We start from the raw sequence: 14,509 nt of genomic DNA, 5'->3' as shown, positions 1-14,509 counted from the left end.
ACTTTAAAATAAAAATTAAAAAATACATGAAAAGAAATAGTAGAATGGAATAGTAGAATAGCTATTGTGTGTATTGGTCAACTGTACTATTTCTTTTATGTACAATATGATACTTGGTATTTTCAAATTTTGTACTGTGGAAAGTGACATGAAGAACCATTGACTTTGCTTAGAGGAAAAGAGAGGGATTGAGGAAAAGCCTACACAAGAAGTAAAATTTAAATTGCATCCTTGAAAATGCGTAGGCATCTCCACATGCTCTTGGAGTAGCATATTGAGGATAACAGTCGGAGAGGAGTTGGAGTGCAGTGTTCCAGGGAAACACCTATCCAGATGCATTGTGAAATCAAAGTACATGACATATTTGGGATTGAGGAGTATAACAGATAGTCTGCTGAGGCTGGAGTTGTTTTACCCACACATGGAAATTTTAGACTTCAGTATTTGAGGTGTAACAATCTCAGGTAATAAGAATTCCAGATAAAAGCACAAAAATGTCATGTAATATAACAATTAACTACCCTGAATCATCTAGGATGGGTCAGCCGTCTTACAAATTTTGTATTTCAAATAATACTGACATCCATAAATTGAATTAGCAAGATCATAACATTGCAAGATAAGTATACAAAAAAATCAAAGTATTCTAAAACACTAACGTTGTTTTATCAACAATTATTCTTGAGTTGCATAACTATAATAGCTTTGTTATTCTTAAGATAGTTTATAGTTCTGAAATAACTTTTCTCTAAAAGTAAAATATATATAAATCTGGTGAAAACTAAAAAAAATACCTTGTTGGGGTCCCTGGGTAGCTCAGTCCGTTGAGCGTCCAACTCTTGATTTCACCTCAAGTCATGATCTCATGGTTCCTGAAATCAAGCCCACATTGGACTCTGCTCTGACAGCTCAGATGTACTCTTTACTCTGTATCTTTCAAAATAAATAAACAAATAAGTAAATAAATAAATAAAAATAAGATCTCGTTAACCCTAATGTCCCTAATGTATTTAAGGGACATATAGGTGCTTTGAAAGTTTTGAATGGTTATTGGAAATTTTTATCAAATATTTTATTATCTGAGAGCTTATGGCATTAAGCATGTATTCTTAAAATAATCTGTTCTCATTCAGTCACTGGATTTACTGGAATGTGTAGAGATTGGAATTCATTGCCAAGATAGGCTATTTTTATCAGTATTTATAAAATTACTTAGAAATATTCATTTTTATTTTTTAAGTATATTTGTAGAGTTTAATTCATAGGCCAAAATACATTTTTGTGTACATATATACCTTTTCCCAAATTCTGTGCTGTCCCATATATTTGAACTTTTTGGAGCCCTGACTCTAGAAAACTGTGGTGTCATTGAAAAATAGATTTGGACACTTGTCAAAAGCAGTGTTTCTCATCCTTTTTAAACCTATTGATAAGTATTAAACCCTTTTTCTAAGTATAACACTGTAACTATGGTAATACTGAATTCTTTTTTGAAATATGCTTTATACTCCCCTACTTCCAAACAAGGATTTTCCTTTATGTGCTCTTCCAGATAGCTTTCCCCTTAAGGAAGAGAATCACTGGTTCAAAAACTAGCAAAATACCCCTGGCATTTATTATTCCTCTATTTCTCTATAGGCTCTTGGATTACTAGAGAGTTTTTCCTACATATTCATTCATTCACTCAGTCAACAAACATTGATTGAGCCTACTGTATGCAAGCTCTTATAATATAAAGATGATGATGATAGTCCACACAAAAATTTATATGTGAATATTAATAGCATAATTTATATAGTAAAAAAATAGAAACAATTGTCCATCAACATGCATATTTAAACAAAATGTGGTATATCCACCCAACAAAGTATAATTCAGCAATAAAAAGAACAAACTTCTGTGGATGAACATCAAAGTCATTATGTTAAGAATCCAGACAGATGCAAAAGACAACACATCGTATGATTCCTTTATAAAAGTGTCCAGAAAAGGCAAGTTTATAGAAACAGAAAGCAGATCAGTGGTTACTTGGGGCTAGGGGTGGGAATGAGGAATGACAGCCAGTGGCCATGACAGAAGTGTATAGGATGTTGGAAATGTTCTAAAATTGAATGGTGTTGATGATTGCGCAACTCCACAGATTTACTAAAAATCACCAAACTATGCTTACCATCGGTGAATTCTATGCTGTGTAAAGTATATCTGAAAAAGCTATTAGAAAATTGCTCACCATTAAAACATGAAGATTTTTTTTGCTCTCAAGAGAGAAGCATTGGCCTTAGAGAGCTCACGGTTAATGAAACAAACATATAAACAAAGAATTATATGTTCAGTGTGCTTTGTATGCATGTTTGTGGTCTAATGAGAGCTCTGTAGAGGGAGTTTCAAGTTGTAGCTGAGAGTTGTTAGGCAAGAAAGACTACGTAGAAAATAATATTTGAGGTTAGCCTTGTAAAATGAGTGAGGAGTTTGCCAGATGGGGAGGCATTTGTTTCATGACATTGCTGGCATGCAGGAAGTAACAGTTCTTCTTTCTTTCCATTTTTTGGACTACTTTCATTTTTAATATCCATATGATGAAAGATGTAAATAATTACAAAATTTATGTATTGACATTTGTGGCTAAGGATGGTAAACATATAGCAAATTCATATATCAGTCTTTTAACAGTAAAAGTTGATCATTCATATACTTACGATTTTCTGGCTTTTGGGTCTTACAAGTTACCTAAGATTTTTAATCAGCAAAGTAATTTATAGTTGACCTTGTCTCACATTCTTTTATTATATATTATGTATGTATTTGTGTGTACTGTTTTTTTGTATGGCTTTTAACTAGTTAGGGCATAAATATTTAAGTTGTTAATAAAACAGAAGTGTTATATGTATCTTTTGATCTAGAAGCATCACGAAAAAATTACTGAATCATTAAGTGCACAGTGAACCAAGAAAGAACCAAAAAGTTCTATATTGTTTTTGATCAGAAGGATAGGATAATAAGATAAACAACTTTGCAGTGGAAATGCTTGGCTTTAATAAGAAATTTGAGATTCATTTTGCCTTTTCAGTTGGAGATTTGAAAATAGGTAAATAGTTCTTTTTCTTACAATATGGATGATTAGGAAGAAATCCTGAAAACCTCTCAACTACAAAACAGTAAGATGCTGCATAAAATATGCAAAATTAATTAGATACAAAATAAAACAATATGCTTAGTATTGGCTAAAGACAGAAGAATATCAAAACCATGAACAAAGAAGAAACGATCAAAATTGACTTTTTAAAATAACCAATTAGAACTTTTAATAATTAAAATATAATCACTGAACTTAATATCTTAACCAGTTAAACCTGTAAATTAGGTAGAGATTAAGAGAGAATTTATAGGAGCGCCTGGATGGCTCAGTCGGTTAAGCGTCCGACTTCAGCTCAGGTCATGATCTCACTGCTTATGAGTTCGAGCCCCGTGTCAGGCTGTGTGCTGACAGCTCAGAGCTTGAAGCCTGCTTCAGATTCTGTGACTCCCTCTCTCTCTGCCTTTCCCCTGGTCATGCTCTCTCTCTGCCTCTTAAAAAAAAAATAAATGTTAAAAAAAATTTTTAAAAGAATTTATACACTTGAACATAGAGCTGAAGCAGTTACCCAGAATGCAACAAAAAGAGGAAAATACAAACTATGTAAAAGAGCGTGAAGTCAAGAGGCCATAGTTTGTATCTATGATTTTGCCTTTTCCGCTACCCTTTGCCCTCAGCCAGAAGCCCAACTGACTAGGGTTCTTTAGTGGATAGAATGACCCAGACTTCAATTCCTAATGGGTCTGAATCGTCAATAATTCTTTTCTTTGATGTCTGCGGCCTCCCATTAATTTTTATTACTTGTCATGGAAATACTAGGATATATTCCAAAGAGTCTCCTGGGTTATGGACACAATCCTCCCTGCTCCTTTTGTATATCAACAATTCACTTTCCCCTTGGTCATTGGGATCAATCACTAATAAGTAAACAACTTCTTTGCCTAGTGGTTCAGTAGTATGATGAGCCCCAAATGGCCAGGTGTTTCTCATCTTCCAATTCAGTGTAACTGTTGTTGTATTCCTCTGAAAGAAGCATTTCTTCTTGAGAACTAACCAATAGGCAGAGCTCAAGTTGCAGATTGGGAAGCAAAAATTGGGTGAGTGAATTTTTAGTATAGTAGTGAAAGGAGCCACTCCCACTTCCATTCCTTGATTCGTAGACTCTGTATTTTGACTGTGTTTGCGAAAACACCAATATAATGCTATAAGGCAGAACCCTATTCTTCAAGAGTTTTCTCTCTCATTTTAAGTCTTTCTTTGAGCTAGCAATTTCTGGGTATGTGGTAGGACCATTATATTCCATGGATATGCTTATTGTTTTACTACCTTTGCTGTGAAATGAGTTTTTTGATAAGAAACAAAGCTGTGTAGTATACCATGAAAATGGATAAGACATTCCAGGTAATAGTGGTGCTAGCCAGAAATGTTATGAGCAGGGAAGGCACAACCATATCAAGAATACATTTATTCCAGAGAGGACAGATCTGCCCCCTGCATCCAGTTGCATTCAGCCTGCCACTAGGTGGCTGACCAGTACTTATGGGGAATGATGCCATTTCTGGGGCTCAGACAATGCTGGCATCTGCTGCCAGATAAGAAGCTGCATTATTAGGTGCATAGCTGCATACCAGGTGCTAGAGGCTGTGTTGATTTGCTCCAGTGATGATACCACATCTAGAATGGCAGCTGACATCAGAATGAGCACTTGATTACATTTGCTGTGATCCACAGTCATTCTTCAAGATCCATACAACTTCTGCACAGACTAAATAGATGAATTAAATGGGGAACGATAGATATCAACATCCCTGTATCTTTCAAGTCTCTGGTTGTGGCACTAAGCTCTGGAGTTCCCCTAGGGATGTGTTTTTGCTTCTTGATTATTATCTTGATAGGGAGAAGTTCTTGGAACTTCCACTAGTCCTTCCGACAATAATGGCCCTTATCCCTGGGTCAGAGTCAATGTGAGATTTGTACAAGTGGCCTGATGTTTCTATTTCAGTTATACATTCTAAAACTGAGAAAGTAATCATAGTGTGAGTTCATGGACCAACTGGGTCCACTGTGAGTTAAACCTGAACACTATAAATCTCCATTTGACTGCTGGGCCAAGTGGCATTTGGAGTCTCTAGAAATTTGCATCAGTCCAGAGATAGCATAATTCTAAGGAGGCCTCTGAGATTCCATCCTCCTCATGTATTCTCTATCTTTTCCCAGTTGTTCAGTCAAACATCTATCTAGGTGTTGCTCTGAAGGGATTTTGCAGCTGTATTCAAGGTCCCAAATCAGTTGACTAAGAACGGGAGATTATCGGGGCACCTGGGTGGTTCAGTTGGTTAACTGTGTGACTTTAGCTCAGGTCATGATCTTGTGGTTCGTGAGTTTGAGCCCCATGTCGGGCTCTGTGCTGACAGCTTGAAGTCTGGAGCCTGCTTCAGATTCTATGTCTCCCTCCCTCTTTGCCCCTCCTCTGCTTACACATATGTGCACGCACTATCTCAAAATAAATCAACATTAAAAAAAAAAAAATGGGAGATTATCCCAAGGAAGCCTGACTACTCACATAAGCGATTAAAAGAGACTGAGCTATTCCTGAGGAGAGAGATTCAAATCATGAATATTCACGAGGTTGTACAACCATCACCATTATATAATTCCGGAACATGTTCATCATCCCCAAAAGACCCCATGCCCATTAGCAGTCATTCCCCATTCTTCCAACCCCCTAGACCCTAGCAATCACTAATCTGTATCTGGGTTTGCCTGTTCTGGACATTTCATATAAATGGAATAAGATAACATGTAGCATTTTGTGTCTGGTTTCTTTAACTTACCATGGTTTCTTCAAGTTTCATTCTTGTTGTAGCATGTATCAGTACTTCATTCTTTTTTATGACTGAATAATATTTCCTGTGTGTGTGTGTGTGTGTGTGTGTGTTTCACTTATCCTTTCATTGGTTAATGGACATTTAGGTTTTTTTTTTTTTTACTATTTTTCTAGGGTTTTTTTTTGACTATTGTGAATACATATTCATGTATATGTACAAGTTTTTGTGTGAACGTATGTTTTCAGTTCTCTTGGGTATATACCTAGGAGTGAAACTGCTGCATCTTAAGGTAACTAACTCTATGTTTAACTTTTCGAGAATGGACAAACTGTTTTCCAGATTATAATGTGGCTGTACCATTTTGCATTCTCACTTTTCATGGCTTTTTAAATTCTGTATCTTCGTCTGTAAAAACAAAGGGTACACTTGAGGTTTTACAGGGAGGGAAACGTGGGATAGAATGATAGGATGAAATGTTACACCAAAACATTTTTTTCCTATACAGTTCTAAATATTACATGTAACATTTTTTTTCCTAGAAATTTTAGGGAAACAAACTGGAATAAATACTAAAAATTCAGAAGTCAGTGAGAACTTTACCAGCTTTTTTATCTTGAGGTTTTGAAATTCTTTTTTCTTTCTTTCTTTCTTTCTTTTTTTTTTTTTTAACAGAGAAGCTTGCGGAGGCTCAGCGCAGGTTTGCTACACTTCAGAATGAGCTTCAGTCATCACTGGATGCACAGAAAGAGAGCACTGGCGTTACTACACTGCGACAACGCAGAAAGCCAGTCTTCCACTTGTCCCACGAGGAACGTGTCCAACATAGGAATATTAAAGACCTTAAACTGGCCTTCAGCGAGTTCTACCTCAGTCTTATCCTGCTGCAGAACTATCAGGTACTTCAGTTTTTACCCTGGAGAGTGGAATCTTCAAATAATTGAGAAATTTGGAATTAACCTTGAACTATACTAATGGGCCAATCCAAAAAGGGAAATCTTTAGCATGTCATTATTTTTTAGGTTCTTAATGTGATTTCAGTTGTTCTAATTGGCTAAAAACCACATATCAAAGGTAGCAAAATAGTGTAACGAGGTTTCTATTTTGGGGGCACCTGGGTGGCTTAGTTAACCGTCTGACTTCGGCTCAGGTCATGATCTCATGATTCGTGCTTTCGAGCCTCACATCATGCTCTGTGCTGACAGCTCGGAGCCTGGAACCTGCTTCAGATTCTGTGTCCCTCTCTCTCTGCCCCTCCCCCTCCCCCGCTCCCACTCTGCTCTGCTCTCTCTCTCTCTTTCTCAAAAATAAACATCAAAAAAATTTGTGAAAAGATTTCTGTTTTTGAAGATCAGTTTTTGAAAACTTTTTGTACAACATTCACTATATTCACTCACAGTTTGCTTCCTAATGGTTTGCTTCCTGTTTTTAGAGGCATCTGTGGTAGTGGTGAATAGAAATAAGAAATTGTATATGTTTACCCAACCACTGCTGGCTATGTAAGAGCTTTATATTCCTCCAAACCTATAGCAAAATTTCCACAAAGGCAATTAGACAGTTAACTTTCCTGAAACTAACACTAATAATATTATAAAAGATACTGACTTTTCAATTTACAACTAACAATCCTTCCAATTTTATTATCCGCAGACTGCAATATGACTCTGTGATAAAAAAATCTTTATGGAATTACTGAATCACTATATTGTACACCTGAGACTAATGTAACACTGTATATTAACTACATTAGAATTAAAATAAAGGTTTTTTTTAAGTAGAAAAGAATTCTTGTGAGAGAAAAGAAATTAGGTCACAGCAAATATATATAGAGACTGAATATCTATGCAATTAGGATATATGACTATTTTTAAAATCCAATCTGTAAAGCCTTACTACCATGTACATTAAATTATGGAAATTGAGGGGCGCCTGGGTGGCGCAGTCGGTTAAGCGTCCGACTTCAGCCAGGTCACGATCTTGCGGTGCGTGAGTTCGAGCCCCGCATCAGGCCCTGGGCTGATGGCTCAGAGCCTGGAGCCTGTTTCCGATTCTGTGTCTCCCTCTCTCTCTGCCCCTCCCCCGTTCATGCTCTGTCTCTCTCTGTCCCAAAAATAAATAAAAACGTTGAGAAAAAAAGAAAAAAGAAAAAAAAATTAAAAAAAAAAATTATGGAAATTGAAGGCATTCATTAATTTCTAATTCTTTACAGATTTGTTTACATAGTTGACTCTATAACAAATTTATAGAAGAACAGATGATTTGTTCAATAATAAACATTTCAGTAGGCAAAAGCTTCTCTAATCTCTAAATTTAGTGACTTTGCGTACTATTCTTTTTCCATTTTATTGTGATTAGTACTGATAATCTGTGGTTACAATCATCACAGGATGAAAACTCAAGATTATACAACAAAAGTATTCTAGGGGTAAATTGGGAGTTTTAAAATAAGAAGACATTATAGTCTCATATCTGCAGTAATCTAAGCTGTTAATGCATGTACTTATTTCCATCTCTTTCATAATTCTGTGTTCTTCTTTGATAATTTAATATTTTATCATTCAAAGAAGAATAGTAAAGCATATCATGAGAAATTATTTTCCTTTGAAATTTATCTATAGCATTATAATTTATATTTAAAAAGAAACAAAAATGTATTCTTTCTTATAATGCTGTAAAACATTAACATTTCATATTTCATTGATTATGTTTGTGTGTTACAGGGAAATACCCCTCTTAAATTTTGTTTTATTAACTTTCCCAGCAGCTTTTGTGTGGGGTCATTATGAAAAGCTCCTTGGGGGGCCTGGATGGCTCAGCTGGTTAAGCTCAGGCCATAAACTCATGGTTTGTGAGTTTGAGCCCCACATTGGGCTCTGTGCGGACAGCCTAGAGTCTGGAGCCTACTTTGGATTCTGTGTCTCCCTATCTCTCTGTGCCCTCCCCCACTCATGCTCCCTCATTCTCTCTCTCTCTCCCCCCCCCATCAAAAACAAATAAACATTAAAAAAAAAAGTTTGGGAAAACAAAAATAATCATTAATTATAACAGTTCTGATCCATTCTCTGTTCTTTGAGGCTGGCTATTCTGTAAGAATATATTGAGAGTGAGGAGAAAGGAAAATTGAAAGCAGTCTTTAATTCATGGTGTATACACCCCAAGGAAAGTTTAAGATGATTTATTAAAGTATGAGAAAAAAAATTATATACAAACTAGGAAGCATGCAAAGTCTAATTTGGAGTCAGTATTCAATTTTTTTACTGATAGGACTATGTGATCAACAAATTTGGAAGCCTCTGGAGTAAAGAACCGTGAAAAGCCGGTTTCTTGCTTTTTCTTGCATGTTGATCAAAAAAACAACAATTTGAGAATGTAGAAAAGTATACTATTTTGATATTGTGGAAATGGAGAAAGAGTGCAAGCTCTCACCCACCATCAGTGAAACCCTATGTATGTGATCACTTCTACTGACTCTCTTCACACTCCCATCCCCAAACTGAGAATGGATAGAAGTAAAATGAAAGTTAAAAGAAATAGATGATTTTCCATTTTTCCATGCTGGTTCATAAATGGTTGCACATTAGAGGTAAAATACATAGCTATGCCAGTCCTTCGGAAAACAAAACTAAGAAATGTAGTCAATGTATGATAAATCCAAACATTTTTCTGACAGTCTTCTTTTGATCATGAAGCAAAATAATACGAACTAGCCTTTTTGAGAATATTGTAAATAAGAAAATGGAAATAAAGATGTTTTGAGTTTAAGACTTTTGTTAATTTACTTGAAATAGAAATACTAGGATTCATAGTTCAGGGTTTCTTTTATTACTGATGGTATACTACCTTGAAATAAACAGATGGAATAAGAAAGAAGAGTCTTATCTTTTTAGTAGTAAATGCTTGTATGAAAGCATTGCCATTTCTCTCAGTCCTCAGTCCTCAGTCAGCTCATCAATGCATAGTGCTTATTGTTTTCCTTCTTTTATGGTGGTGGAAATTACAGTAGTTTTTCTCATTTCTTTCTGTAGAATCTGAATTTTACAGGGTTTCGAAAAATCCTCAAAAAGCATGACAAGATCCTGGAAACGTCTCGTGGAGCAGATTGGCGAGTGGCTCATGTAGAAGTGGCGCCTTTTTATACGTGCAAGAAAATCAACCAGCTCATCTCTGAAACTGAGGTATAGTAATTTCATTTGTGTGCCACATATTTTCAATGAAATTAATGTCTTATTTTTAATGAAATAATTCCTCATCTCTGTTCCCTTTTTGTAATTACTTGCTGGCTTTGAATATAATAATCTTATTCATGATTTTTTTTGTTTTGCTTTTTATTCAGTATATAGTCACCAAGAGGTTATCAGAATACCATATGTATAAAAGGTTCAGAATTATTTATGTATTACTCAAGGTTAGTATAACCTGTGTCAAAATTTAATGTGTCTTTCTAGGCTGTAGTGACTAATGAACTTGAAGATGGTGACAGACAAAAAGCTATGAAGCGTTTACGTGTTCCCCCTTTGGGAGCTGCTCAGGTTCGTATTTTCTTCCAGTTGTCTGGTCAGTTGGTTTTGTCTGTTTAGTAATCAACATAATCTATTTAGCTGGTAAAATTCTAGTTTCATTACTTAAAAAAATATGTCAGCCAAAGTTTAAAAGTAGTTATTACTATTGTTATTTCATTTTTAAACTATTAAATGCCACATCTCACTTCATGATGAATTATAATGTCTTCTCACCTTTCTCTTCTTATTCTGTACTCCTTCTCTTGTTTATTTTTATTGACATCCTAACTTCTGGGTCTCCTTAAATGATTAAGATGAGGTTTTTATTTCATGATATGTGGTGGAGGATTCAGGTATGCTCGGGTACTGCATATCTTCATCCAAAATGCCAAGGTTCTAAAAAATTTTCTAAAAAAATTTATTAAATGATGTCTACACAGTAGTTATACCAAAACATTTAAATGATATATTCTGTGTCATAAAACCAGTTTCAATAAACTTAAAAGGATTTAAGTCATAGAGCATATGTTCTCTGACCACAGTGGAATGGAAATCCATAACAAAAAAAGCTTCCTTATCCTAATAAAAGGCAAAAACCTACAACTAATATTATACTTAATGATGAAACACTGTATGCCTTCTCCCTAACTAGGGACAAAAAAGGAGATTCAGTCTAACCACTTTTATTCAGAATTGTACTAGAGATTCTAGCCAGTGCAGGAGGGTAGGAAAAAGAAATAAAAGGCATTCAGATTTAAACAAAGAACTAAAACTGGTAGGGTTTTTGCTGATGACATGATAACCTGTGTAGAAAAATGCAGTGAATTATTAGAATAGCTACTAGAACTAATAAGTGAGTTTAGCATGGTTACAGAATATTAGATGAACATATAAAATAAATTGCATATATTTGTGTATATATATATACATATATAATCAAGAATAATTAGAAATCAAATTTTTAAATGCTGTTTATAATTAAAATAGAAATATATAGGGATAAATCTGACACAAGATGTACAGCATCTTTACATTGAAAACTAAAACATTGCTAAGAGAAATAAAGAAGACAAATGCATGAGAGATATACCATGTTCATGGGTTAGAAAACCCAATATTTCTAAGGTATCATTTCTTCCTAAATAGATCCATAGATAAAACACAATCCAGCTCAAAATCTCAATAGGTCTTTATATTTATTATGTATGTATAACTGGTTAGCAAATGTAAAAATTTATATGGAAATACAAAGGACCAAGAATAACCATAAAAACTTTAGAACAACTAAGTTGAAAGATTGAGACTACTTCATATCAAACTTATTAAAACTACTGTAATCAGAACAGTGTGGTATTAGTGTCAAGATAGGCAAGTAGATGAATGAAACTGAATAAAATGTCCAAAAATAGACCAATGAATACATGGACAAATGATTTTCTTTTTTTTTTTAATTAAATAAATTTTTTTTCTTTATTTTTTAGGGAGGGAGAGTGTGTGAGTAGGGGAGAGGGGCAGAGGGGGGGAGAGAGAGAGAGAATGAGAATCTTAAGTAGGTACCATGCTCAGTGTGGAGCCCGACACGGAGCTCAATCCCATGACCCTGGGATCATGACCTAAGCTGAAATCGATGCTCAACCCACTGAGCCACCCAGGCGCCCCTGGGCACTAATTTTCAATAAAGATGTAAAGACAGATGTAAAGATTTAAGTACAACTAATTTTTAATAAATATGTAAGGACAGTTCAGCTTAGAAAGGATAGTCTTTTCAATAAATGGCACTGGAGCAATTGGCTTCCAACTGCAAAAGAAAAACATTAGAACTCCACATCATATACAAAAATTAATTTTAAGTATACCTAAATGAAACCGAAAACTACACATTTTTGAAGAAGATACAGAAAAACATCCTGATGGCTGGTTTATGCAGAGATCTAACAAATAAAACCAAAAGCACTTCATCAAAATTTAAGACTTCTCTTCAGAAGACAATATTAAGAGAATGAAAAGAAAAGCAACAGACCAAGAGAAAATATTTACAAAATATATCTGACAGAGGATTTGTATTCAAAACGTATAAAGAACTCCAGTACTCAAATATAAGAAAACAAACGACGTAAACTAAAAGTGGGCAAGAAATCCGACCAAACACACAATCAAAGATGGATAAGTAGCAAGTAAACGTAAATGGATGTTCAATATCATCAGTCATAGGGAAATACAATTTAAAACCATAATGAGATAATATATACCTATTAGAATGATGACACACTAAATGTTGGAGGAACAAAAGCTCTGACATCTCATATACTGCTATTGGAATATCAAATAATACAACCATATTGGAAAACAATTTGGCAGTTTCTTAAAAATTAAACCTTCATCTACCATATAATCTAGCCATTACACTCATAGGTATTTACCCAAGGCAGATTGCAAGCATATTTTCATATAAAGATGTGTATACAAGGGGCTCCTGCTTGCCTCAGTTGGTAGAGCATTCAGCTCTTGATCTTGGAGTCATGAGTTTGGGTGTTGAGCTTACTTTTAAATACATACATACATACATAAAATCCTTTTTTAAAAAAAAAGATGTGTACACAAATGTTTTGTAGCAGCTTTATTCATAATAGCCTAAAACTGGAAACAACTCATATCTATCAATTAGGTGAATGGGTAAACAATTATGGTATATCCATACAATGGCATACTACTTAGCAATAAAAAGGAATAAACATTGATATATGGAACAGTATGGATGCATCTCAAAATAATTACACTGAGTGAAAGAAGCCAGACCAAAAGAGAGTACATACTCTATATGGTTTTGTTTACCTGAAACTCTGGAAAATGCAAACTACTATATAATGACAGAAAGGTCCATGATTGTCTAGTGGTAGGATGGGTATGGTGAGAGGAAAAGTGTTACAGAAGGGCATGAGGAATCTCTTGGCGGGGGGGCGGGGGGGGGGGGGGGGTGATACATATGTTCATTGTCTTGATTATGGTGATAGTTTCATAAGTGTTTACTTATATCAGAACATCAAATTAGATACTTTAAATGTGTATGCTTTAATATATATCAGTTATATTTCAGTAAAACTATTAATAATAAAATTAATCTCAAAAAATTAAGGTGTTTCTGAATGCATGAAGAGTTGGTAAAGCTAAAAAAAAAAAACAACACATAAATGGTTATCTTTGGCGACGGGGGAAGGTTTATGGATCTGGAAGGGTTAGAGATGTCAAAGTTAATAGAAATGTTCTGTTTCTAAAGATGAGTGATAGGTATAGGCACACTTTATTATTCAGTTCCTTAACAGTTCAAATACATTTTATGTGTTCTTTCCTATATGATAAATTACACAATTTTTTAAACTAAAGAAAAAAAAATTTAAATACAAATGACTGTCTTCCCTCTGGATGCTTTCAGTCTTAAACTAACAATTGCAGGTACCTGTTACTGATTAATAATATGTAAGTCGGAGGGAGTCTCAATTTTTTTTTTCATTTAAAGGTTTTTAGAAAACATTTAAACCATCTTAAATATACTATCACCTTAAAAACCAGTAGAATCTCTTTATAATACTCATTGCAAATATTTAAATCCACAATATTTTCTCTTTCCTGTGTTTCTCATCCCTTTACTTTTAAAACATCAGGTACTTTCTTTTATATTAGAAAGCAGTTGATATAAATCTGCATTAAAATGGAGAAAAATATTCTTTAACCTTTATACTCTGGAGATTCAGATATACCAGTCTCTTGAGAATCTCTAGCATGTCTTTATTATTATTTTTTTTTAAAAACACAGAACTAAATTTTTTTTTAATGTTTATTTATTTTTGAGAGAGACAGAGACAGAATGTGAGTGGGTTAGGGGCAGAGAGAGAGGGAGACACAGAAGCAGAAGCAGGCTCCAGACTCTGAGCTGTCAGCACAGAGCCCAACACGGGGCTCGAACTCAGGAGCTGTGAGATCATGACCTGAGCTGAAGTCAGACGCTTAACCGACTGAGCCACCCAGGCGCCCCTCTAGCATGTCTTTAAAAATTCACTTTAGGGGCACCTGGGTAGATCATTTGCTTAAGCATCTGACTTCGGCTCAGGTCACGA

At 34.8% G+C, this 14,509-nt stretch overlaps 1 protein-coding gene across 1 annotated transcript in view; it reads left to right on the top strand.

Moving 5' to 3' along the window:
* The window catches only part of XPR1 (xenotropic and polytropic retrovirus receptor 1), a 215,277-nt gene that overhangs the window by 137,812 nt on the left and 62,956 nt on the right, over positions 1-14,509 (top strand). The window contains exons 4-6 of the mRNA XM_030301934.1: positions 6,574-6,797; positions 9,924-10,073; positions 10,344-10,427. Of these exons, the coding sequence (XP_030157794.1) occupies positions 6,574-6,797; positions 9,924-10,073; positions 10,344-10,427 (458 nt within the window). The remainder of the gene's footprint in view (positions 1-6,573; positions 6,798-9,923; positions 10,074-10,343; positions 10,428-14,509) is intronic.

The sequence above is a fragment of the Lynx canadensis genome, chromosome F1, assembly GCF_007474595.2.
Source record: "Lynx canadensis isolate LIC74 chromosome F1, mLynCan4.pri.v2, whole genome shotgun sequence".
NCBI lineage: Eukaryota > Metazoa > Chordata > Mammalia > Carnivora > Felidae > Lynx > Lynx canadensis.
This window is presented reverse-complemented; position numbering and strand designations above follow the sequence as displayed.